The 23,577-nt window shown below is 46.3% G+C and overlaps 1 protein-coding gene across 1 annotated transcript in view; it reads right to left on the bottom strand.

Annotated features, from left to right (window-relative positions):
* The window catches only part of KIF4A (kinesin family member 4A), a 53,895-nt gene that overhangs the window by 2,844 nt on the left and 27,474 nt on the right, over nt 1-23,577 (bottom strand). The window contains exons 18-31 of the mRNA XM_014568820.4: nt 20,312-20,456; nt 18,977-19,087; nt 16,431-16,514; nt 14,885-14,998; nt 14,466-14,621; nt 13,913-14,007; nt 13,330-13,459; nt 11,587-11,757; nt 10,874-10,981; nt 9,382-9,459; nt 9,197-9,298; nt 5,474-5,635; nt 2,165-2,284; nt 1,234-1,356 (exon numbers count right to left, since the gene is read on the bottom strand). Of these exons, the coding sequence (XP_014424306.2) occupies nt 1,234-1,356; nt 2,165-2,284; nt 5,474-5,635; nt 9,197-9,298; nt 9,382-9,459; nt 10,874-10,981; nt 11,587-11,757; nt 13,330-13,459; nt 13,913-14,007; nt 14,466-14,621; nt 14,885-14,998; nt 16,431-16,514; nt 18,977-19,087; nt 20,312-20,456 (1,699 nt within the window). The remainder of the gene's footprint in view (nt 1-1,233; nt 1,357-2,164; nt 2,285-5,473; nt 5,636-9,196; nt 9,299-9,381; nt 9,460-10,873; nt 10,982-11,586; nt 11,758-13,329; nt 13,460-13,912; nt 14,008-14,465; nt 14,622-14,884; nt 14,999-16,430; nt 16,515-18,976; nt 19,088-20,311; nt 20,457-23,577) is intronic.

Genomic DNA, 23,577 nt, shown 5'->3' with positions numbered 1-23,577 from the left:
CCGACAAACAGCTGATTAGCTGTTTGTCAGCTCAGCGCGGCAGCCATGTATATTTAAATGAAGCGGCGATTATTTAAATCGCCGCTTCATTTTACTATGTCTGGTAGCCTAATCTACATGCCTCTGGCGACAGAGGCATGTAGTCTAGACGTACCCTTAGTTAGGCATTCCTTCAGACTTCTCGGTGAAGTCCGAAATGAAGAAATCATTAAGCATCTCTGCCATTTCCAAGTTTCCTGTTACTGTTTCTCCCTCCTCACTGACCAGTGGGCTTACCCTGTCCTTGGTCTTCCTCTTGCTTCTAATGTATTTATAAAAAGTCTTCTTGTTTCCCTTTATTCCCGTAGCTAGTTTGAACTCATTTTGTGCCTTTGCCTTTCTAATCTTGCCCTGCATTCCTGTGTTGTTTGCCTATATTCATCCTTTATAATTTGTTCTAGATTCGATTTTTTATATAACTCCTTTTTTATTTTTAGATCATGCAAGATCTCGTGGTTAAGCCAAGGTGGTCTTTTGCCGTATTTTATATCTTTCCGACACAGCGGAATAGCTTGCTTTTGGGCCCTTAATAATGTCCCTTTGAAAAACTGCCAACTCTCCTCAGTTGTTTTTCCCCTCAGTCTTGATTCCCATGGGACTTTACCTATCAGCTCTCTGAGCTTACCAAAATCCGCCTTCCTGAAATCCATTGTGTCTATTTTGCAGTTCTCTTCTACCCTTCCTTAGAATTGTGAACTCTGATTTCATGATCACTTTCACCCAAGCTGCCTTCCACTTTCAAATTCTCAACTAGTTCCTCCCTATTTGTTAAAGTCAAATCTAGAACAACTCCCCCCCCCCCCGGTAGCTTTTTCAACCTTCTGAAATAAAAAGTTGTCTCCAATGCAGTCCAAGAACTTATTGGATGGTCTGTGCCTCACTGTGTTATTTTCCCAACATATATCTGGATAGTGGAAGTCCCCCATCACCACCAAATCTTGGGTTTTGGATGATATTGTTAGTTGTTGGAAAAAAAAAATTTCACCATCAGCTTGGGACAGACCCACATTGGCTCCCGTATAGCTTTCCTTCCCACAAGCTGCTCAGAAGGCTTGGGCTAAGCAAGAGGCAGTGAATTATTTTCAGCGAGTTTTCTCCTGATTTAGTGCCCCATTGCTATCCATGAACAATAGAACACAGCCAGGGGCTGGAAGTCATCAATTCCACTTAGGCTCCACCATCTCTGATTTGTACCTTCTTAGTAGGAGTGATACATATTGGTTCAAAGAAAGTCTCCCCAGCAGTCACTTCAGTGGGATCTTCCAGTTTAAAGGATCCTCCAGAATCTCTTGTTTGGTCCTCACTCATACAACCATCCTGAGGGATAGATATTCACATTAGCCTAGTCCAATGCTGCCCCATCAATAATATTATTAAAGAAATAGACTTATAAATCCTAGTATCTTATGTACCCTTGCTGTAAACAGCAACACTAAAAAAGTCACATAGGCACAAGAAGGCAGATGTTATAAGGGCAACTGGTTCTTCAATGTGATAAGGGGTACAAATGGGCTAATTTTGCTTTCTTGTTGACCAGGGTGGGCAGTTCGGAGCAGAGGCCTTATGGTACCAGACTGCTAGCCAAAGTCAAATGCAAAGGGCAGATAGGGCAACTATTCCAGTGAGTGGAATCATAAGTGATCAGGGTGATTTGTGAGGTAACTAAAACCAGCTAAGTTCCTCTTCAGATTATTTCAAAAAGCCATGAATAAGTAGAATGCAGTAAGTTTTTTGTACAGTTTGGACCAGAGACGCATATTCATATCAGCTACCAGGCAGAAGGGACTGCCATTACTATTCTCTGAGAAGCATCTGCCGAATTGTAGCAAGTTAATCCAAAAGACTAGAAACTCTGACATTCATACACTAACTCAGCAGGCTGGCAAAGCAGAGGAAGCTACTGACATGGTTAGCATAGCAAGATGCACTGGCTGGATTATATTCGGTAACATTTACAATTGTTTCCAACCAAGATAGACCTTAAGATGCCAAGTTTTGTACATAGGAACCACTAGCTTGTGGAAGCCCATGATCGTCTTTCTGAATTAGATTATATGGAAGTCGTCAGGTAGATGTTAGGAACATGAGGCACCAAGGTCCAAGAGCTAAAGCCAGTAGTACTCACCAGTGTGCCAGAATCACGGTTTCTACATTTTGTTGGTTCACAGTTACAGCCTGCTGTACAGCCTAGCTTCTGCTTCCTGCAGCCACACTGCCTGTTTCCACATCGACCTCTGCAGGAACACTTGTAAGAGAAGAGAGCTCAGTATAATAACTACTCCACTGCTGCTGGACTGGGTCTAGATAGCTACAAGCAGTCAGAGGGTCTTCACCAGTGCTAGTACTGGACACTGAATTGCATGAGATACCATGTCCCAGCTTACTGCTGCTCTATTCCCAGAAAAGGGATGCAAGTCATCATCTGATTCACTGAGCCATCTCCTGCACTACTAGATGGTCATTCTGAATACTGATGTTTTGGAACTACAAACAACTTTAATCACCTCGCCAAACCAAATTCAAGCTCAAGACTTCTCCATATCCCCATTACATATGCCACCAACAACCAGACCTGTGAACAAGGCTAAGTGCATGAAACTAGCATCTCCCAAATAAAGCTAATGCACATTCCAAGTCAGAAGTAACACTGGTTTTGGGGGACAGTTTTAAATTCTAAGTGTGAAATAAAATCAGCCGCTCTCATCCCTGCAATGGGGGTTTGACAGTTCAGAATAATAAACTCCCTTTGATGCCAAACTGCAGTTTCAACGTGGATGGGACGCCACACTTCATGTCAGTGAATGAGCCTGTATAGCAGTCAGGATTTACTGGTGTGATATCCTGACAGGTCTCTAGCTTAGTCAAGGATGGCAACCATGTGGCTGAGTGCACGTGTGCACAATCCTGTGTGTTGTGTTGGATTCTGAAAATAGACACACCATAGCAGACTCTGAGAGTCTCCAAAAGATCACAAAATCAGATAAGGATCGAAGGCACCCAGCCAAGATAATTGTCAAATGAAGTACAGTAATGTTATCAATGGACTCTACCGAACCACTATGAATATGTACCCCATGACAATGGACTTGGTTCAGTCAGTGACATGGCAATCCATCAGAGCCCATATGCCGGAAAAAGACTCCCTCCCCCCACGCACAGTATATATAGACAGACACAAACACACACATACATACATACAAAGTTACACATCACTCCTGACCTGTCATGTTGCCACCCTTTGATGTTACTTAGATACCACCACCACCACCCTGCACCTCCTGGTTTTGATTACAGGCAGTCCCCAAGTTACGCGGATCCGACTTATGTCGGATCCGCGGTTACAAACGGGGCCCTTCCTTTCCCTGGTCTCCAGCAGACCAGGGAGAGGAAGCAAAGCGGCGGAACACGCGGGCAGCGGACAGGGCTGTCCACTGCCCACGCGCTCCGCGGCTTGGCTCTGCTTTGCCCCTCTCCCCCCTCCCGGGTCTCCCTGGTCTGGGCTGTCAGCTGGCCGCGTGCTCCGCGGCTTGGCTCTGCTTTGCCCCCCCGTTCCCCTGGTCTGCAGACCAGGGGGACGGGGGGGCAAAGCAGAGCCAAGCCGCGGAGCACGCGGGCAGCGGACAGCCCAGATGTGTCTGGGCTGTCCGCTGCCCGCGTGTTCTGCCGCTTTGCTCCCCGTCCCCCTGGTCTGCAGACCAGGGGGACGGGGAGCAAAGCAGAGCAAAGCCACGGAGCCCGAGGGCAGCAGGACAGCCACAGCGCGTCTGGGCTGTCCCGCTGCCCCCATGCTCCGCGGCTTTGCTCCGGACACCTGTGGTACAGCAGCTGGGGCGCTGCCAGTTGGTCCCGTAGCGCCGGTCTGGGCGCTACTGGACCAACCAGGCAGCACCCCAGCTGCTCTGCCCCAGGCGTCCTGATTCAGCCACTGCTGGTCAGTTTCAGCAGCGGCTGAATCAGGACACCTGGGGCAGAGCAGCTTGGGTGCTGCTGGGTTGGTCCAGTAGCGTCGAGGAGCGGCGGCGCTACTGGACCAACCCAGCAGCACGCCAGCTGCTCTGCCCCAGGCGTCTCCAAGTCAGCCGCTGCTGAAACTGACCAGTGGCTGACTACAGGAAGCCCCTGCCCCGGGCTTCCTGGAATCAGCTGCTGATCAGTTTCAGCAGCAGCTGACTTGGGGATGCCTGGGGTTCTTAAGTTGAATCTGTATGTAAGTCAGAACTGGCGTCTAGATTCAGCCGCGGTTGAAACTGATCAGTTTCAGCAGCGGCTGAATCTGGACGCCAGTTCCGACTTACATACAGATTCAACTTAAGAACAAACCTACAGTCCCTATCTTGTACGTAACCCAGGGACTGCCTCTATAACACATCTACTCATCATGCTGTCATTTTAGACCCTTTCCTGAACCTGGATCAGTATCTATGGGGAATGTGGGTACCAATGTCCTTTATAACGAGGTATTGTTACCATCTGTTAGAAATATACTTCCAACTTATGACCAGTACCAATTATTGTTCTACACCTGGGTCTATTCCCAATTAGAGTTTTCCACTATCAGTCCTGTTCATGCCAAGTTCTGAGCAGGGACCTGCCTCTTGCTCACACTTTAACTTTGCTTTATGTTACCCAGGCCTCAGACCTGTGCTGCATGGATTTTTGTTTCAAGCCCTCATCTCACTATAGCCTGCAGTGGTGTCCAAGACTTTACACAAGTGTTTCTGTAAAAAAATTGAAGGGAGAAGGCTGTCAGCATTAACAGGGAATCAGAGCTCTGGCTTTTGGAGAATTCAGGTTTAGAATGATCCATGAAGCAAAAAATATCACCACAGGAAGTAGGAAGGAAGAGAAAGTTCACACAAAGCTTAACGCATCTCTCTACCTCCCAAAATAGTTGGATGCATGCACTTCATGTGGTACCCATCACTAATTGTGGAGAAAGTTGCATGGTACCAGTGCTATCAATATTTTTGCCTCATCTCGCATTCTACCTCACCCATCTTCTGTCACCTTACCCCTTTCTACGTATAGTGCTTAGTGTTCTATAAGCATCTCCTTCACATAGTCAGCAGCCTGTATACATAGAAGCTGACTACTTCACTTCCTTGGAGTCACATAACTAGGACAGTCTGCAGGGGGATTTTCCAATCTTACCACTTTCTCTCAGACAGCAGCCACATGCATGAACATAGCAGTTCAGAGAATTACAAACTCTTTGATGTGCAGGAAGTACAGTTGCCCATGTACGCTTACTACTTTTGCTGCTATCTGAAGGTTCAGGTGAGTGGCAGACAAACCATTCATCCAAAGCACTACTGACCACAAATGAAATGCCCCCCAGGAATTCTGGGGTAAGCAGTGTTTTCTTCAGAATAGCAGTGCAAGCTCCAGAGCTAGTAACCCAAGCTGAAGGCAGAGAAAAGTAACTGGATCTTACCCCTGAGAGGCTTTTCTTGGAACCTTTGACTGCTTTTATCGGCACCCAATCTGCATCTTCCATCTCCCCTCCAGATTCCTCAGATTCAGAGAACAGCTCTTCCACATCCATTTCTGGTGTTCGTGCATTAAGTTTTGCTGTTGTCTGACGGCGAGTCTTTGGCTACAGATGTAAATTAGATGGTGTGAGACAGCCTAATGAATGTATCAGACTACTTCAGAATAGGGATTTGAAGGTTTAGCGGATTACGGTTAACCGGTGGGGCCAGAGCAGCTCCTTGCCCGACGGAGACAGATCAGAGCAGCCCCACAGAAGGCCTACCACAGACAGGGGCTGCTTTGATCAGGACACCAGAGCAGCCGCCGCCTATGGCATGCCTTGGCCCACCACAGGCAAGGGCTGCTCTGGCATCCTGGCTACAATCCCCCCCCCCCCCCCGCAGCCTCCACTTAACCAGTTAATTGATCTAAAGGGGGTTAATTGAACAGCCAAGAGAACTGCACAACCAAGGAAGGGTACAGTCATCAGGATGGCAGGGATTCTTAACAGTTCAAAGCAGCAACTAGTTTAGCCTGTTATCTTTAAACAGGTTGCAGAACTTTGGTGTACTGCCCATGCTACACAGCTATGGCAAATGATCGTAAGTCACTTTATTCCTTCCAGAAGAAGGGCAGCAGCACCAACTGGTTCCAAAAGGATGCTAGTCTTTTGCTAAGGAGTACAGTGGAGGAATCCTTAGGGCTTGCTTAGGGCAGATGATGATGTATCATCTCAGACAAAGACACTTAATAAAGCAAGTCAGGTGCAAAAGAGAAGTCTGAAAGAGGAAGTTACTTATCCTACACAGTAACAATGGTTCTTCAAGATGTGTCCCCCTGTAGGTGCTCCACTCAGATCTCAGTGCGTCCTCACGCTAGGAGATTTTTGCCTAGCAGTGCCTTCCCAGGTCACACATGTGCAGTCACTATCTTGTGCTGTTTTTGTTTGTTGGCTGCATGAACAGCGCAAATGTCCCTCTGTTCCTTTTCTACTGGAAATTGTTTAACTGGCTTCCAAAGTAGAGGGGAGGAAGGTAGGCTAGTGGAACAACCACCGGGACATACATCTCGAAGAATTATCATTACTGCACAGGGTAACTTCCTCTTCTCCTTTGAGTGGTGTCCCTGTGGATGCTCCTCGGGTGACCAACACCCACCACTGTGAGTGACTGGTGCTGCTAGAGTCAGTTGTGAGAAGAGGCAAGGAACGTATCAGCTAAAGTGGTGGTAGGTACGTGTCCCTGCTATAGAGCATAATGTGAAGGTGATGGGAAGACCATGGTGCTGCTCTACATATACCTGCGAAGGGTACATTATGCAGGAAAGCAGTTAATGTGGCCACAGCATGGAGTGTGCTGAGATAGGAGGGAGCCACTGCAGACTATGAAGATGTAAGGAAGTGAATATGCAACTGGCAATTCACTTGGAGATGCACTGAGCAGAGATGGGTACTGAACATAGACATAAAAAGTCTGATTTTCTGAGTTCCTTGGTCCTATCTATGTAGGACTCAAAAACCTGTCTAGCATCCACAGTATGTAGCATCACTTCCCTCGGGAAGCTGTGAGGTTTTGGATAATAGGTGGGGAGGTAGATGGGCTCATATGAAAGTCTAATATAAAACTTTAAGAAGAAACCTCGGGTGAGGTCTAAGGATTTTATCATTGATAAACAAAAAAATAATAGGCTGCAATTTTGCTTACCCTTCTCACAGAGGTTATTGCCTCTATGAAGGCGACTTTCAAAGCTAGATGTTGTGGGGAAGTGGCAGCTAGTGGATCAAAAGGTGGTCTTGTGAGTGTGCTTAGCACACAAAGTCTTAAGGTGGCACTGGCAGGTGTAAATTTGGACGTGTCTTTCGCAAACCCACTAAGCAGCGCTTCATGATAGGATGCGCGAAGAGCGAGGGGTCACCCACTGGTTCATGATAGGCTGTGATGGTGGACAGGGGGATGCAAATGGAGGTGACAGAGATCAGCGTTGCAAAGGTCTGAGGTATTCCAGTACGGTAGGTATTGGAACAGTGTTTGATTGCAATTGACGATGGCGGCACCACTCTTGAAATCTCCATTTGTTTTGGTAGATATGTCTCTTGGAGGAGCGCCAACAATTTAGGAGGACCTGGTTCACTCTCTGAGCAGGTAAGTTCTTCATTTTGGAACCACGAAGCAGCTTGCTAAGAGTTTGAGGGCCCTCAGGTTCGGGTGGAGTTTTGCCTCAATGTTGACCCAATAAAGACTGATGGGGAGGGGAATTGGGGGACCGATTGATAGATGGTTCAGGTAAGGAAACCATGGTTGTTTTGGCCAGTAGGGCGCTTTTAGAATCACTGTGGCTTAGATTGCGGGAATCTTGATGATCACCCTGGAAAGCAAGGGAGTTGGTGGGAAGGTATACAGAAGGGGAGATTTCTTGCCTCGACCTGCTCAGGAGCAGAAGTGGTGCCATTTGTGGTTGGCTACTGTCGCAAAGAAGTCTAGACTGGGAACCCCCATTGTCAGAAAATTGGGAGGATGACGTTGAGGCTGCGCTCCCACTCGTGCTGTTCTCAGAAATGCCTGCTCAGTTTGTCCTCAATAGTGTTCTGTTGGCCTGGTATGTACATTGCTGTTGGAATTATGTTGTTCTTTAGTTCCAGAACCTGATTGCTTCTGCTCATAGAGAGTGTGATTGGGCACCCCCTGTTGGTTGATGTAAAACATTGATGTGTTGTCCGTGAGGTTCTGCCCTAGATGAGGGGAAGCAAGTGTGCACTTGCATTGTAGAGGGTCCTGAGTTCCAGGATGATAATGTGAAGCTGTGCCTCAGATCGTGACCATCTGCCCTGGTGGCACGTCAGATTTTGTCAGTGCCGATCAAGGAGTGGCACTGGTTGGTGCAGAGAAGCTAGACTTCCTCTTGGGCTCTGCTCTCTTTGTAGGTGCCTTTTTTCACTTATCTGCAGTGACACAAGTAGACTGCACTGGTGAATGGGTAGCCCAGAACAAGGAAGGTAAAGACCACATTGGAAAGACCCTGGACAGGCAGGAGACCCTTGAGGGTGATGAATTAGCACTCTTAACAAGGAGTTAACTGCTCTGGCAGTCATGTTCTGGCAGTGTGGGCATTACTGCACCACATGGCCTTCACAAAGACATTATGCAGGATGCATGCTGGTTGGATGTGGGTATTGAGTCCCTGCAGGAGTCACATTTTTTTAAAACCAGGAGAGCCTGGCATTTTGAACAGGAGCACTTACAGGGTTAAAAAACTTGAGGAATAATAAAAGGAGAAAAACAGGAAAGTTTTTTTTTTTTTTTTAAAGTAAGAACTAATGAACACTAATTATAAAATGACAAACTAGTAACGAACTGTAAACTAATTACACTATTTTTATCTTTTCAGTCAGAAAGGAAAGAACTGCTGTGACTCAGTCTTCTGTTGAGGATGGTAGAAAAGGAACTGAGGGAAACACATTGCACGCACAGCCAATGGACAAAAACAGCGCGAGTCGGCAGCTGTACATGCACAACGCAGGAAGGCACTGCTAGGTCAAAATCACTGGCATGAGGACACACTGAGACCTGAGTGGCACAGCCATAGGGACACCACTCGAAGGAGCAGCTTTGTTAACCAGTATCTTTATCCACACAGAGCCCAATCAGCCACAGAAAAGTGTTCTTGTTAGCATATGGCAGTTCTTTACCTTGGGTGGAATATAATCAAAGGGAGATTCTGGGGACTGAGCCGGCATTTGCTGAATGTGTCGGAACTTCTGTCCACTGGCAATTTGATGGAGTATTAACTTCTGTTAGAAGAGATTAATCTCATTGCATCGTAAGTAACCAAACAAACCCTGCCACCAGTAAATCCCCACACACCCTTCTCTACCTGTTTGAGGGACTCCTTCTCCTGGAGGAGCTCTTGGTTCTTCTCACAAAGCTCCCTCATTTTCTCAAGCTCTTCATCCTGTTCACAGGAAAGGATGAAATCTGCAGGGTTATTTAGGATCTAAGAAGTAGAAACAGCTTCTAAACTGCTGGCAATAGACTTTTCAAGTCAGGAGGAGATTTGTTAAATGCCATGGGGCATGTCTACGCTACGGCTATGTCTAGACTACACGGAAGATTCGAAAGAGGATATGCAAAATTCCATGGGAGGTTTACATGGCTTTTCGAAAAAAGTGGGGGGTTTGTTGAAGACAATGCGTCTATACTACTTTCACGTTCGAAAGCGCTTTCGAATCTTCTGCATAGTCTAGACGAGCCCTACCTGCGGGATTGTTGGGGAGTGACTGATCCAGCAGAGGTTGATTTATCACATCCAATACAGACACTCTATAAATCAAATACCAAGAGCTCTTACGTCAACTCTGGAACACCATGAAAACAAGAAGTATAGGTGGAGTTGATGGGAGAGCCGGAGGACACCATCCTAAGTAGATCCAAGTACACCACTTCAGTTATTCACATAGCTGAAGTTACTTAACTTAGATTGATGGCCTGTGGTAGTACAGAGCAGGCCTAGGAATGCTCTGCTCCTCCACATCCGCAGCGGTGGCCTCTCCACCATTCTCCAACAGGACTGGACCTTCAGTTTTGAGGTCAGGAAGAGCAAGTCTCACTGTCAATTACTTCCTCTATCCTATCAACGGACCAACAACTCCCTCTCTCATGTTACAGACTCCCAACTTAAAATTTTCCCTACTCTCCAGGGACAATCTGAGTCAGGCTAGGAAAATTCTGCTTCAGTAGCTTGGCCAACTGTCCTCAATTTGCAAAACTGAATTATTGGCTTTGAGAGAGAGGACAGTGTATCCCACTGCTGCTTGCTACTGCAGGGACTACCCTGGAGCTGATGGTTTCCAACATACACATTGTGGACTCGCCTCCCTCCCCCTAAGGCCCTGAAGGCAGATTGGTGCTGCACCTAACATGGAGCTAACAGCATTTCTTTGGCTGGCCTGAGCGTGCAGAAAGCTTTTAATGTTGTGTTTGTGGAAGCTGAACTGGTCTTTGAGGCAAGTCTGTTGTCACTTAGTTTGCTTCTTTTGTAGGAGCATTTACGAATACAGACTAGAGGCCCAATATTCCAAGCATCTACCAACAACTATTCCCAGAAGCAGCTGAAGCAAGTAGCATAATCTACACATGGACAGCAGAATGAATGGTTTCCATTGTTACTCAGACATTCTGAAGCCCCATATCTAATGGCAAAGAGCTGGAGTTACTACTGCAGGGGCAGTAGGGCAGTAGACACACACACACACACACACACACACACACACACCCCCCCCCCCAACCAACCAACCAACCAACCAACCAGGGGACCCCTCCATGAAAAGGGAATCTGCCATAGTTGACTCTACTTCCGGCCAACCTACCTGGAACTTGAGTCTCTCAAGTAGCTTTTGCTCATGCTCAGTTAGAGAGTCTTCCAGCTTCTTCTCTGCTGCTTCTTTTTGCTGCAGTTGGCTAAGCAGGTACAGAACCTACAGGCAAATTAATACAGCATAGGTTAAAAAGATGCAGACCATGACAAAAACATTTCTAAGGGATAAAATCCTGAGGCATGCCTGCCAGTCTTGACATTCTCAGTAAACTTGGAGGTTTTGGGGCAGGCAAAGAGATGGAGTGGTGGGCAATCTCAAGGAGGCAGAGAGGTTGTAGAGACAAATAAGCTAGTTCTTTGCCACTCACAGCAGGCTAGTCTGGGCCCACTTGAAAACACCATCTTGTGTTCAGTTGCAGCAAGTTTGTGCCTTTGAACGGACCTGAATAAATTATTATTTTCACTTTCATTTAGCACCATTAAAACTTTAGAAACGGAAGTCAGAAGACAGATAAGGGAAACTTGCTAGGGTTAATTGCATCAGGTCTTCTGCCAGAGGCCAATAAAGCTCCTGAAAATAGATTTGATTGGTTTTAATTGAACCCTTTTTTGCCTTAAGAGGCTCTTGGATCTAGGATCGTGTCCTTAACTCTTCCTCCTGGGCAAATATTTGAGAAGCTTGCAGCAGAGCAGTTCCAAGGTATTTGTTGCCATACAAAAGCCATGTAGCGATAGCCATGGTGGCCCTTCACCCCTGAGTTTTACCTTTTCCTGATGTTGCTGCTCCTGCATCACCAACTGACTTTGGAGCTCCGCCTCTATCTCTGCCAACTGGTTTCGCTCTTCAAGTAGCATTTTCTGCATGTCTGCACAGTTAGCTTTGTTCTGCACCAAGCTGCTATGAAGTTTGCTTTCCTCCACTTTGGAGGAAACCAGCTGAAAAACATCAGTAAGGAGACTACTGGGGGAAAATGGGTGCCATACTCTACAGCCTGTGCATGGGACTGGACATCAGCAACAAGGGTGTTTGGAGTCAAATTTTGAGCTAGACACACTTGAGCTATTATCAGGCACCCTCTCCCTATACACAAACTTTACTATGGAAACAGACAAGAGGCAGCACTGACAACAGTTACTAGAATGACTCCATCATCTATTACCTTTGTTTATGCATTTCAGACAGCCATTGCTTCCCTTAATCCTCAGAGCTCTCGATCCCGCTCACCTCTTGTCTTGAACTTGCCATCTATATCTGCTGCCTTGTGTTTCTAACTCTCCTCTTGAGCCTTTGCAAGTCTGAATTCCTCCTCCTTTATGCTTCCTTTACTAGGGGCCTTTTTCTTGGCCAAATCTCTAGGCCCCTTCTGTTAACTCTCAAAGTTACACACCACATAGAACGAGGATGACTCCCTATCCTGACCTTTATAGACTGTATCCTTCATTGTTGACTACTCCTTCAAGGACTCCCCAGGCCATTTTCCCCTCCTCCCTCACACTCTGGGTACCTCCAGAAGTTTGTCCTCTGCTCTCATTGCTCCAGGCAAGCTCATCTGCTCACAAATATCTGATTAGTCTCTGCAGGCCAATGCCTCCAAGATTTCCTTTATCCAATTTTGTGTGAGTGTACACCTTTTCTCCTAAGTGTCTGTGCCAACTCAAAGCCACTTTGTTGAGGGCTGAATGAGTCATCTTCCCCACGATAGGCATTGCTAGTAAATTAGTTTCTTTACAACCAATCCTTCCAGTTTCTAGATATCCCAACCAATATTTGATTAGTAAAAGTAGGATACAATGTAATTTGCTCCTTTCTGGCCTTCTTCTCCCTCTTACCTTTCCAAAATTTTTCAGCATAAAGTCATGTGGCTTCACAAAATCCACCACGGGCATCCCCAATACCTCCCGTGTCAGATTAAAGTTCTTCCTTTTTAAAAGATGGTACCTTCCCCACCTTTTATCTGTCTCCACTCCCATGCCATTTGTGAAGCACACATCCCATGTATCACCATGCTATTCCCCAGGACAGGAATCTCATTCCTACTCCATTCAGCACACCTCTTCTCTCTTAGACCACCCATGTAACCCAATTCAGAGAGACCAACTATTGTTTTAAATGTTAACACAATCATCTATATACCTTTCAAAATGAATGCACTACTCACCCAATCAACTACAAAATCTTTTTATAACCCTCCTCAAAAGCCTTTCCCCTGTAATGTGTTACCACAGTGGTCACTTCCTTCTATTCTTGTCTTACTTGAGATTATGAGCTCCTTGAGACTGGTATGGCTATGGTTATAGGCAGGGCTTGCCAAGCAGCGGTGTAACCCGCTCGCCAGCCACACAGTTAGGTGTGCTGCGCATGCGTTTACCACGCTGTGCGACTGTGCCAGCTTGTAATCTACTCACCATGGGCGAGTAGATTACACTAATTGTCAAGCCCTGGTTATAGGTAATACAGTGCAACAATCCCCAAGCAGATGGATGTGCCACAATCCAGAAAATATTTACCTCTCCGATCAGGTATTTCAGGGCACACTTTGCCTCTAGAATAGTTGCAATTGTTTCCCAGCGTTGCTTCACCCGATCTCCATTGTCAGCATCCAATAGTTTCTGTTGCAGATCTGCTATCTGGGCACTCCTATGTAAAGAAACATGCATCTGAACTCATGGAAAAGAATTTGGAGTAGTTCTTGGATAATACTATTCCCAAAACATTATACTATGGAAAGCAGCTAGTTAAAACTCAATTGTTTGCATGGTGGAGGGGTCTACTACAAAACTGCATTGGTGGTTCATCTGGAAATTCATTCTTCTGAATCTGTACCAAGCCAATACTTCAGCATCATACAAGTGCTATGCTACCATCTTTCAGGTGAGCAAAAACTGACCTAGATCTCTCTTGCATAAAAAGTGGTCATCACCCCAGTATCTTGGAAATTCTTATCTGATTCTGTTAAACTACACAGAACAAGACAGTTGTATTTCTTTCAGGTCTCACAGAATGGCTGTAATGGTCAAAGTACCTTGGTATCAGAGGACATAGAAATGAGGGTTAGTTTTGTTTGTTAGAAGCTTCATGACACTCCCTTACCTGAGCTCCATCTCTGTTTCCAGGCTTTCTATCTGCTTTGTGATGGAATGGTCTATTTCTGAAGCCTGCACATCTGCGATTGAATATGTACGTCTCTGAAAAGATTTGTGGCAAGACAATATGAAATAATTAGACGTTGGGGAAGCGGGAGAGGAATGAGTTTTAGGTTAGAGACACTTAAGATAGGAGTAGTATTACAAAGGGTTGCATTATGAGGCAAGAGGTTTACAAGCAGTTCTTCTCAGCTGAAACCCCACCCTTCTTCCCAACTGAACAAGGATTGTACATGAAATCTTTGATAGGGCCGGGGCCCACACAGGACATTAATATCATACTAATTGCTTGAAGGAACAGAACCATGAAGATCCAGATCCACCTAGCTACCCTTGAGCTGCAACCACCTCTTTGTTGCTATTCCTTTCATCAGCCAGGGCTGTAGAAACAGGACTCTACTCTTCATATGTGTTCATAGGCCCCAAATGAAGAGGAAAACAGCAGCAGTAAGGGGACAATGAATATTGCTGTCAGATGCGTCTCCCTGTGTGTCACTCACCCGGAGTTTAGGGGGGGGCGTCTCCCCAGCTTCCCTCTTTTCTCTAAGCTGCAGGAGTTCCTGGGCCAAGATCTTTCTATCCTCCAGGAGGTCAGAGAGGTGGCGCCGTGCCTCTTCAGTACTAACCAGAACCTCCACTTCATTTGCAAGCCAGCTCTGGAAAACAGGACAGAGATAAGAACGTCTACTTGACATTGCAACAGTGGGATTTCAGTCACCCACTTGCCCCTCTGAACTCTCCTCCATATCTAGGGGCAAATAAACTACGTTGCCTCTATTTACTCCCATAAAGGACAGGAAATTCCATGGTCCTTCTCTATTCTCCATCCATTAACCCCAGTCTCCTTCAGTGAGTGAGCCAGGCCATCTTTGTGCCAGCTCATTATTCAAGCGGTACATAAAGCAGAGCTGTTACCTACCTTTACTCGAGCAGCCACTCCTTCCATTCCTCGGTTTTGGCTCTCTTTCCTTTTATCCACTACTTCACGCTGTTTCTGTAGAGCATTTTTCAAGCGCTTGTTAGCAGCTGCTGCCTGCAAAAAAAAAAAAAAAAAAAAAAAAAAAAAAAAAAAAGATAAAGCCAAAAAACTACATACTACACCACACACAATCGTTTCCTCTGCCTGCATCTCTAGCACAGTGGAAATGGTGGGACTGCTTTAGCTTAGTTTGATTCACAGGTCCGGGTGCAGGATTCCATGCTGATAAAAGCCAGTCAGTGAGGCATCTGCACAATGATATGCTAACAGAAAACACCGCTGTTTTTAGCTATGCCTGTGAAGTAGTGGATTTTTAAGAATCAATTCTTCCTTCACTGAGCACTTGTGGAGCTGATATAGATGAGATGCTTGCTGCACTCCAGGCAATATTAAACAAAGAAACAATTGCCTGATCTGCTTTGGGAACTAATAATGTCAATAGTCTCCAGAGGAGAAAACCATTCAGTTAGGATCTTAGCTACATTACAAGCCTCTTGGTTCACCTTTAAAATGCAATTTTATCATTGAGACTATATGCTGGATACATTATTTCTTGTTATTCTACAGCCAAGTTGTCTCCAGAATATATCCACTGCAGTTGTACACCAGAACTGAAGGTCTCATTTTAAAAACATTTTTGTGTCAAAGCATTTCTGCTTCTAGACCTTATTGTTGGGCTGCAAGATAGTTGTAACCAAGATGGTCTCCTGGGAGAGGGTAATATTGCTAACTGCACTTGTGTACCTATAATTTGCAGGGTGTGCAACTGAACCATAGCAGTGCTTTGACTGGATGTGGAAGAAGCACACAGCTCACAGTCACAGCTCACAGTCACTGTTGTGTGCAATCTGCATGCATCTCACTTCACGTGCTCTTGTTTTATAAACGTGTCACTTTAGTAATTTTAATAGGGAAAAAAAGCTACAGACAGAAACCAGCAGAATGTGATAATCCTGCGCATGGGCGACAGTAAACAAAGCATCTGGTGGGCCAAACACAGAATCCCAATGGGCCACAAGTTGCCCACTTCTGAAGAAGATCCAGAATACACTGATGCAGTGCTGTCTTCTCACATCTGCAGACAGCCTGAGATAGGTTCTGCACAGTGTTAACTGTCCCCAATCACATCAATGAGAGGTCTGAAGCCTGATGTCAACACTTTAAGGGTTAGTGATCTCACTGGTGGTCATTTTAGTAGATCCAGGTAGTGTGCTCATCAATTATTGTTGGAACAGGTGGTAGAATCTAGGTCAGCCAATTCTATCAAGAGTTACTGGGTCTGGGAAGGAAACCATGATAATTAAGAGGCAGAGTACCAACATTTTTCAAGGGGGAAGTCACAATGCATCCTCTCTGAACTGACATTCTTAATTCATCTCCAAACTCCAAAACGCTCTCCCTGAATATCAAGAGTTCCATCTGCTCCCTGACAAAACTCCAGTCACATCTTCAACGCCTTGAGGCCTAGCAGAGGTTGGCTCCTTACCTCTTCTGTTTTGCGCCTGAGAATATTGGCCTGCTTCTGGAAGTCTCGTTCTAGCTTAAGCAGCTCATACTGCCTCTTACGATCCTGGGGGGAGGGGAGGGAAAAAAGGCAGGTCAAAAAGTTGCAGGTATATTAAAAAAGACATGTTTTACTGTGCACTTGTTTAATCTAGGGGGAGCATGAAACAGACATTTGATGGGCTCTATTACAGAAACACTTACAACTGTAAGCTTGAGCTGATTTAACAGGCCCTTGTTGATCTAGAACAGATCCTGGAAGCAGTGCCCTGCAGATACCGATGTCTATCTGCAGGTAGACATTTGTATCCTTGCAGGACTCTACGTGACACTCCCAGAGGAGCCAACAAGCTCACGTATTGGTGGGGTACGGGGGACAAGAGAGGGATCATGTGATGATTCCTTATTGTGTTCCCTCCCTCTGGGGCATCTGGTATTGGCCACTGTCGGCAGACAGGATACTGGTCTAGACAGACCTTTGGTCTGACCCAGTATGGCCACTCTTATGTTCTTATGTAACAGTGGTCAACAACTGGTTGATCAGGATCAACTGGTCAATCCTGGGGAGTCTCCCAGTTAATCATGGTCCACACTCAGCAGGCTCCTTGCCTGCCCCAGCTCATGTGCATGGAGGGGTAAACGGTCTGTGTCTGTGAGTGTGAGGGAGGGAGATAGGAGGGGAGAGAAGCAGAGGGTCTGCATTCTGCTCCTGCCTGCAAGCACCACCCTCCACAGCTCCCACTGGCAAGGAACTGGAACTATGGACAATGGGAGCTAGCAGCAGCAGTGCCAGCAGAGAGGGACAGTACACAGAGCTACCTGCTCCCCCGCTCCCTACTGCCATAGGGGTTTGTTGGCCCCTCTGAGAGTGGCACGTAGAGTCCTGCGAGGATACAAATGTCTACTTGTGGATAGACATCAGTATCTGCTGATCTGCAGGGCACTGCTTCCAGGAGATGCTGCTGTCAAAGGAGAGGAGCATAGTGTTACTGCTCCTAGGAGCTAGTAGAGTCTTGTCAGCGGATATCTGCATCCATGGCTAAACATTTGTATCTGCACAGGACCCCAGTGTGGGGCTGGGGCCCTGCCTGCCCTGGCTTTGCTGTGCTGCTGACTACGTGCTGTCTGGTGCGAGGCTGCACTGCACCCCACCCCACTGCACCCTCCCAGAGTCAGTATCCTGCACCTCCTCCCATACCTTGAATCCCCTCCTGCAAGCCAAGCACTTGCCCTAGCCCAGTAAAAACAAGTGAGGATGTGGGAGACTGAGCGACAGGCAGAAGGATGGAGTGAGCAGGACAGGGTTTTGCAGAAGGGGCTGGGTAGATTTTGGATTGCCCTTAAGTTCCCAAAGCAGGGTTGGGGACCACTGATTTATTATATGCTCTCTTTCCTCCTTTGGGGCTAAAACATCTGTTCACGTCATCTTGAAACAAGGACAAAAAAATCTAAGAGGTTCAGAATCCCCATTAGCCCTGAATGCCACAATCTGATTTGATTACGTTAACTACTACAAGAATTTCAGAGGGCTAGCTGTTAGTCTACAACTGAAAAAACTTAAGCAGATAGTCCTGCAGCATCTTAGAGACTAGCAAAAACTGTAGACAGTATCGAGAGCTTTTGTGGGCACAACCCACTTTGGTTTGAAAAGGTTGCTGACCCCTGCCTTAGAGACTAACCCAAAGAGCTGTATAAGAATGCCATTTGCACAACTGAAAATATACAACTTAATATTATTGATAATTGATATAACGAATAATGATAATACATGAAACTCAGACTATTTAATGGGACTTCTGCTGCTGCATCTTTTCATTCAGTTCTTGATGTTTACAACATAACTGGTCAAATCCAGCTTCATTCACGTATTTAGGCTACCTTCTGTCAATCTTATGGCAGAGGGCTGGTGATGTGTGCAGGAGTCTGGGTGGGGGTGTATGAAATTCTATCGACTATTCAATTAGTGGATTAATCTAATTGTAACATCCCTATCCAATAAGCTTTTGCTTATCAGATAGTTGATTAGTCGCTTACATCCCTACTCCCTAGAGAGCCACAGGTTGCCGACCTCTGCACTAAGGTGCTACAGGACTATTAGTCGTTAAATTTTTACTATAAATAGTAATTGCTTTAACTATTTGCTTATGTGGCATATTTCCAACATACGCTCGAAAGGGCTCATGCCTCCTGCTTCTGTTTTGTGGTAAAGATACACTTAGGTGGTATTTTTAACTTCTGTAATGGATATGAATTGTGACCACTCTGCTGGCAAACCTAGGAACCTCAGACATAAGTCAGTCATCAATTTATCCATAATCCACATAACTGGTGAAAGGTGGCAGCCTGCCACCCAGGCATATACAGAACAAGATGCTTTTTGACCTATTGGTTTGTTATTTTCAGGGCACTCTAGAGAAATTATATTTTTAAACGTTTATTTGTAAGTGGAGCAGAGTTTCTTAGCCAACCCCTCAGGTAAGTTAACACATGGCCAGCAATGGCTGGTCCGGTGATTAATAGTCCACTTACCCGTTCTTTCAGCTGGATCACTTCCTTGTCCTTCTGCTGCTTCCACTGTCTAAATTTCTCAGCATCCTCTTTCATTTGGCGCATAAGCTGTACCCGCTGATTTTTCATTTCCTACAGGAGGAAGTTACTTCAATACACTTCCGATAACCGTTTCAATTACTATTAAGACCTATTACGTTCCTAATTTTGCCAAACCTGAAAAACAGCTTTTTGAGGATCTCAGTGTTTGAGACTAATGATTTCAGCCTCTTAACACACCCCTCCCCCCCCCCCCAAGTTGGGTAGGGAACAGTGCTTCCTCTATTTTCCTACCAGAGCAGAATTAGTTTTTGTTATGTGTGCCAATATGGAGGTGATGTGCAGCACATCACCTTCATATTGGTGCACATAAAATTGATGTGGCGGGGCTGGGGCTAAAGGGTTTGTAATGCGAGAGGAGTCTCAGGCCTGGGACAGAGGATTGGGGTGCAAGGCTATGAGGGCTCTGGAGCAGGCCTGTGGATGAGGGACTCAGGGCTATGTCAGAGGGCTGGGGCACAACGGTCTGAGGGCTCCAGATGAGGGTGTAGGCTGAAGTGGAGGACTAAAGTGAAGGGATGTGAGGTCTCTGGCTGGGGATACAGGCTTTGGGTGGAGCCAAGTTCAGGAAAAGTTTGGAGTGAAGCAGGGTGCTCTGCAGCTGCTGAAAGGAGAGAAAGGACTCCTCCAGTCCTTTCTCCTCACAGCATTACCTGGATGCGAGGGAACACCCATTGGCCAGATGGGTCCATGACTGGGCCTGGATGTAGCTTGGGGCAAGATTGGGGCTGGCACTAGGGCAGAACCACTGTAACTGGATAGGGGCCAGGGCCAGCCCCCCAGCAACAAGATCAGGGCTGGGCTGCTGCAGCAAGAACAAAGTTGAGGCTGAGTCCAGACAGGAGCCCAGCAGCCCTAGCTGGTTGAAGGGTGGGATTGTTTGGGGCTGGGACAGCCCTTCCCCAGATGCTACAGGTTCCTGGCCTGTGTGTCGATTCATTGTGCCTGCGTGGCACTACATAGGCAGCTGCACAGCTGCTCTTACAGGGAAACATCTCAGTTTTATAGACCTGGAAACTAAGATACACAAGGTCAAGTGACTTGCCCAAAGTATGGACTGAATGAGAGTAGTATAGTCAATGACTCCCAGGCCTGTATTTATATCATAAGAGCCTCCTAGCCACTACATCATTAGCAGTGCTAGTCACATAACTACACAGGCTGTTGCCAACCCAGTAAATTAGCTTTCATTATCGTCTGGCTGGAAGTTGCTCCATTAGGTGGTGTTTGGAGGCTGCATATGGTAGTGTTAGTTACCCGAATCTCCTGGTTCAGTTTGGAGACTGTGCGCTCTGTAGATTCCTTGAATTTCAAGAGTTTTGACTGTTCACTCAATTTCTTCTTTAGTTCATTCATTTGCCCTTCCAACTCCTGGAGTCTTTTCCTGCGGCGTTCGCTCAGCCTGCAAAGCATCACCCTGTCAATATATGCTTATTCTCTAGGATTAGACTCCTTCTCATTGTGAAAAAAGACTCAGGATTGATGTCCCTCACTCACCTCAGGACCTGGCTATTGTATAAAGCAGAGTTTAGACACTTAGCTGTGCAACTCAACAACTCATTCAATCCAATAGGGAATATCGAAAGGGAGATGCACACTAGAAATATACCTTAAAACTCCCACAACAGTGAGTTTCAGAGTCCGGATTGAATGACTTAAGCTTGCCAGTTTCACATCACAGAGCTAAAAAACAACAATGAAGACACCTGCGCTTGGATTGTATCCAAAAGCATTGAAACCCTCCTTCCCCTCCTGTTTTCAGAGCCTGGGTTCCAGTCCATGCCTGAACACCATCACTGCTATTTTTAGCTCCATAATGCAATCCCAATTCATTGGATCTAGGCTCTGAGTCTCGTGGTTGTTTTTTGCAGTACTGTCATGCTTGTAGTATCTGAAAATTATAGTTCTCTGAATCCACAGGGCATCCACGCCCCCCTCACCCCTGTTAGCCCATTAATTACTTCTCAATTAACCTCTGAACACTAAGCGAATATTCAGCCATGAGTATAATTAATGCTGTACCAGTGCAACAATATATCCTATTGCAGTCTGGTTCAATGGCTGCAGCATTGTGTCCAGTTCAAAAGCACAGCCTGTTACTAGTTGTTGACCAGAGATGCTGCTAGTAATACACTACTCTCATGCTGAAGCCCAGGACATGACACTCCACCCCCCAGTGACCATGAATGCAGAATCTCACTGACAGGCCTGATGTGCAATAGAAGGACTGATGTTGGCTCATAGCGCAGATGACAACAGTAGCCAACTGAGTAAAGCAATTCCCCAGAGCGACTCCAGCTCGCAGCCCCCCTTGTATGCAGATCTTTGCCTCCCAGCCTGAAGCTAAAATCCAGATAAAAAAATAGTACTTCTGTATATGTGAATACCTGGTTATCTAAAAGTTTTAGCTGTTCCCCAAGCCATTTGAGGAAGGTGGGAGGGTGACTCATTTTTGTGCCTGTTGTTTCAGATGTCTTGCTCATATCTATGCCAAATAGGTGCACACGCACTGTGTGCATGGACTGTCAGAAAGTTTTTCCCTACATGCTATCCATCAGGTCAGCTGTGAAGCCCCCTGTACTGGCACTGGTGCAACACCCTATATACAACCCTGTTGACCCAATGGCCCATCAGTTACTTCTTGCCGTCTACTCCAAACAGTGGGGAAGGAAGGTGGGTATGGAATAAATACAAAGAACATCTCAAAGAACAGTTACAAAGGCAGGGAACTGTTTTTGCATTGAGTGCTTGCTCATATGTATTCCAAACAGGGGATTCACAAGCCTTTACCCTGGAAGAGGGATGAGTCACAGGCTAGCTGACTGGAGAACCACAATACCAAAAAAAGGTGTCCTGCTGTGATTGTTGCACAGTGGCATAATGTGATGTGAAGGTATGCACCAGAGACCAAGTCACAGCTCTGCAGATTTCCTGGAAGGGTTCATGAGCCAGGAACATCGCCGAGGACGCCTGCTTTCACATGGAGTGCACAGTACATAAGAACAAGAACGGCCGTACTGGATCAGACCAAAGGTCCATCTAGCCCAGTATCCTGTCTGCCGACAGTGGCCAGCACCAAGTGCCCCAGAGGGTGGACCGAAGACAATGATCAAGCGATTTGTCTCCTGCCATCCCTCTCCAGCCTCTGACAAACAGAGTCCAAGGACACCATTTTATCCCCTGGCTAATAGCCTTTTATGGACCTAACTTCCATGAAATTATCTAGCTTCTCTTTAAACTCTATTATAGTCCTAGCCTTCACAGCCTCCTCTGGCAAGGAGTTCCACAGGTTGACTGGATGCCATCACATCTGTTCAGAGGATCTCCAAACTTTGCACATTGACATCATGGCCCCTGTACGCTGTTTTCCACAAGGAATTGGTCCAGCTTTGCCCTCACCCATCTTTTCTCCCAAAGGTGGTCTCTAGCTTTCACATAAAACAAGAACTTTTATTAGTTTTAAACCTGCTACCCATTAATTTCGTTAATTAAATTCATTAATTTCAGTAAGTGGTGGTGGAGGGTCCCCAGACAGGTCGTAACAAGTGCCAATGCATGCTCGGGATGTTATTAATTAGCTAATCGAGTAGCTGATGGAATTTCTATCGACTGCTTCATTAGTTGATAAGGGTGGTGCTCGCTATTCCACTGTACCTCTCCCTTTGAAATGTACAAGAGCCGCCCATAGCTCTTGCATATTTCAAAAAGGAGAGAGAGGCAGGGTTCCCTCTGCTTCTCCCACTCTGAAATGTACAAGAGTTGTGGCAGCTCCTGTACATTTTAAAGGGAGAGAGGCAGTGGGAACCTGAGCCAGTGGGGAGCAAAGCAGTCCCTGCTGGCACAGGTTCCCCTTGTGCCTCTTCCTTTGAAATGTACAAGAGACACACTTGGCTCTCGTACATTCCAAAGGGAGAGGAGCAGCGATAGGACCAGTGCGAGCAGGACTGTTTCAATCCTCACTCATGCCGTTTTCCTGCTGCCCCCTGCAGAGATGGTGTGCGTGGTGGTGGGGGGGGGGGGGGGGAAGAGGAGGAACTGACTTTTAAGCCATCCCATCACCAGCCCGTGCTCCCTCCTTGTTGCCTTTCTCCAATAGAGGCAGCAAGCGGGGAGGGAGAAACATTTGCTTATCGGGTAGTCGACTAGTCACTTACACCTCTAATGCATGCTGTAATCCAGGAGGAGATAAGATGCAATGAGACAGGCCTACAAAAGGGCTTGGTCTGCGGATGTAGAACAAATGCACACCTCATGTGAAGGGAGTGCAAGCAGTTGTTCCCATGCATTCTGATGAGGCTTAAGGTTAAACACAGGGAGGCACATCTTATTTTATGTGAAACCTAGAGACCACCTTTGGGAGAAAAGATGGGTGAGGGCAAAGCTGGACCAATTCCTTGTGGAAAACAGCGTACAGGGGCCATGATGTCAATGTGCAAAGTTTGGAGACCCTGTGAACAGAGGTGATGGCATCCAGTCAACCTGTGGAACTCCTTGCCAGAGGAGGCTGTGAAGGCTAGGACTAT

This window comes from Pelodiscus sinensis, chromosome 13 (genome assembly GCF_052426305.1).
Source record: "Pelodiscus sinensis isolate ZL-2025 chromosome 13, ASM5242630v1, whole genome shotgun sequence".
NCBI lineage: Eukaryota > Metazoa > Chordata > Testudines > Trionychidae > Pelodiscus > Pelodiscus sinensis.
This window is presented reverse-complemented; position numbering and strand designations above follow the sequence as displayed.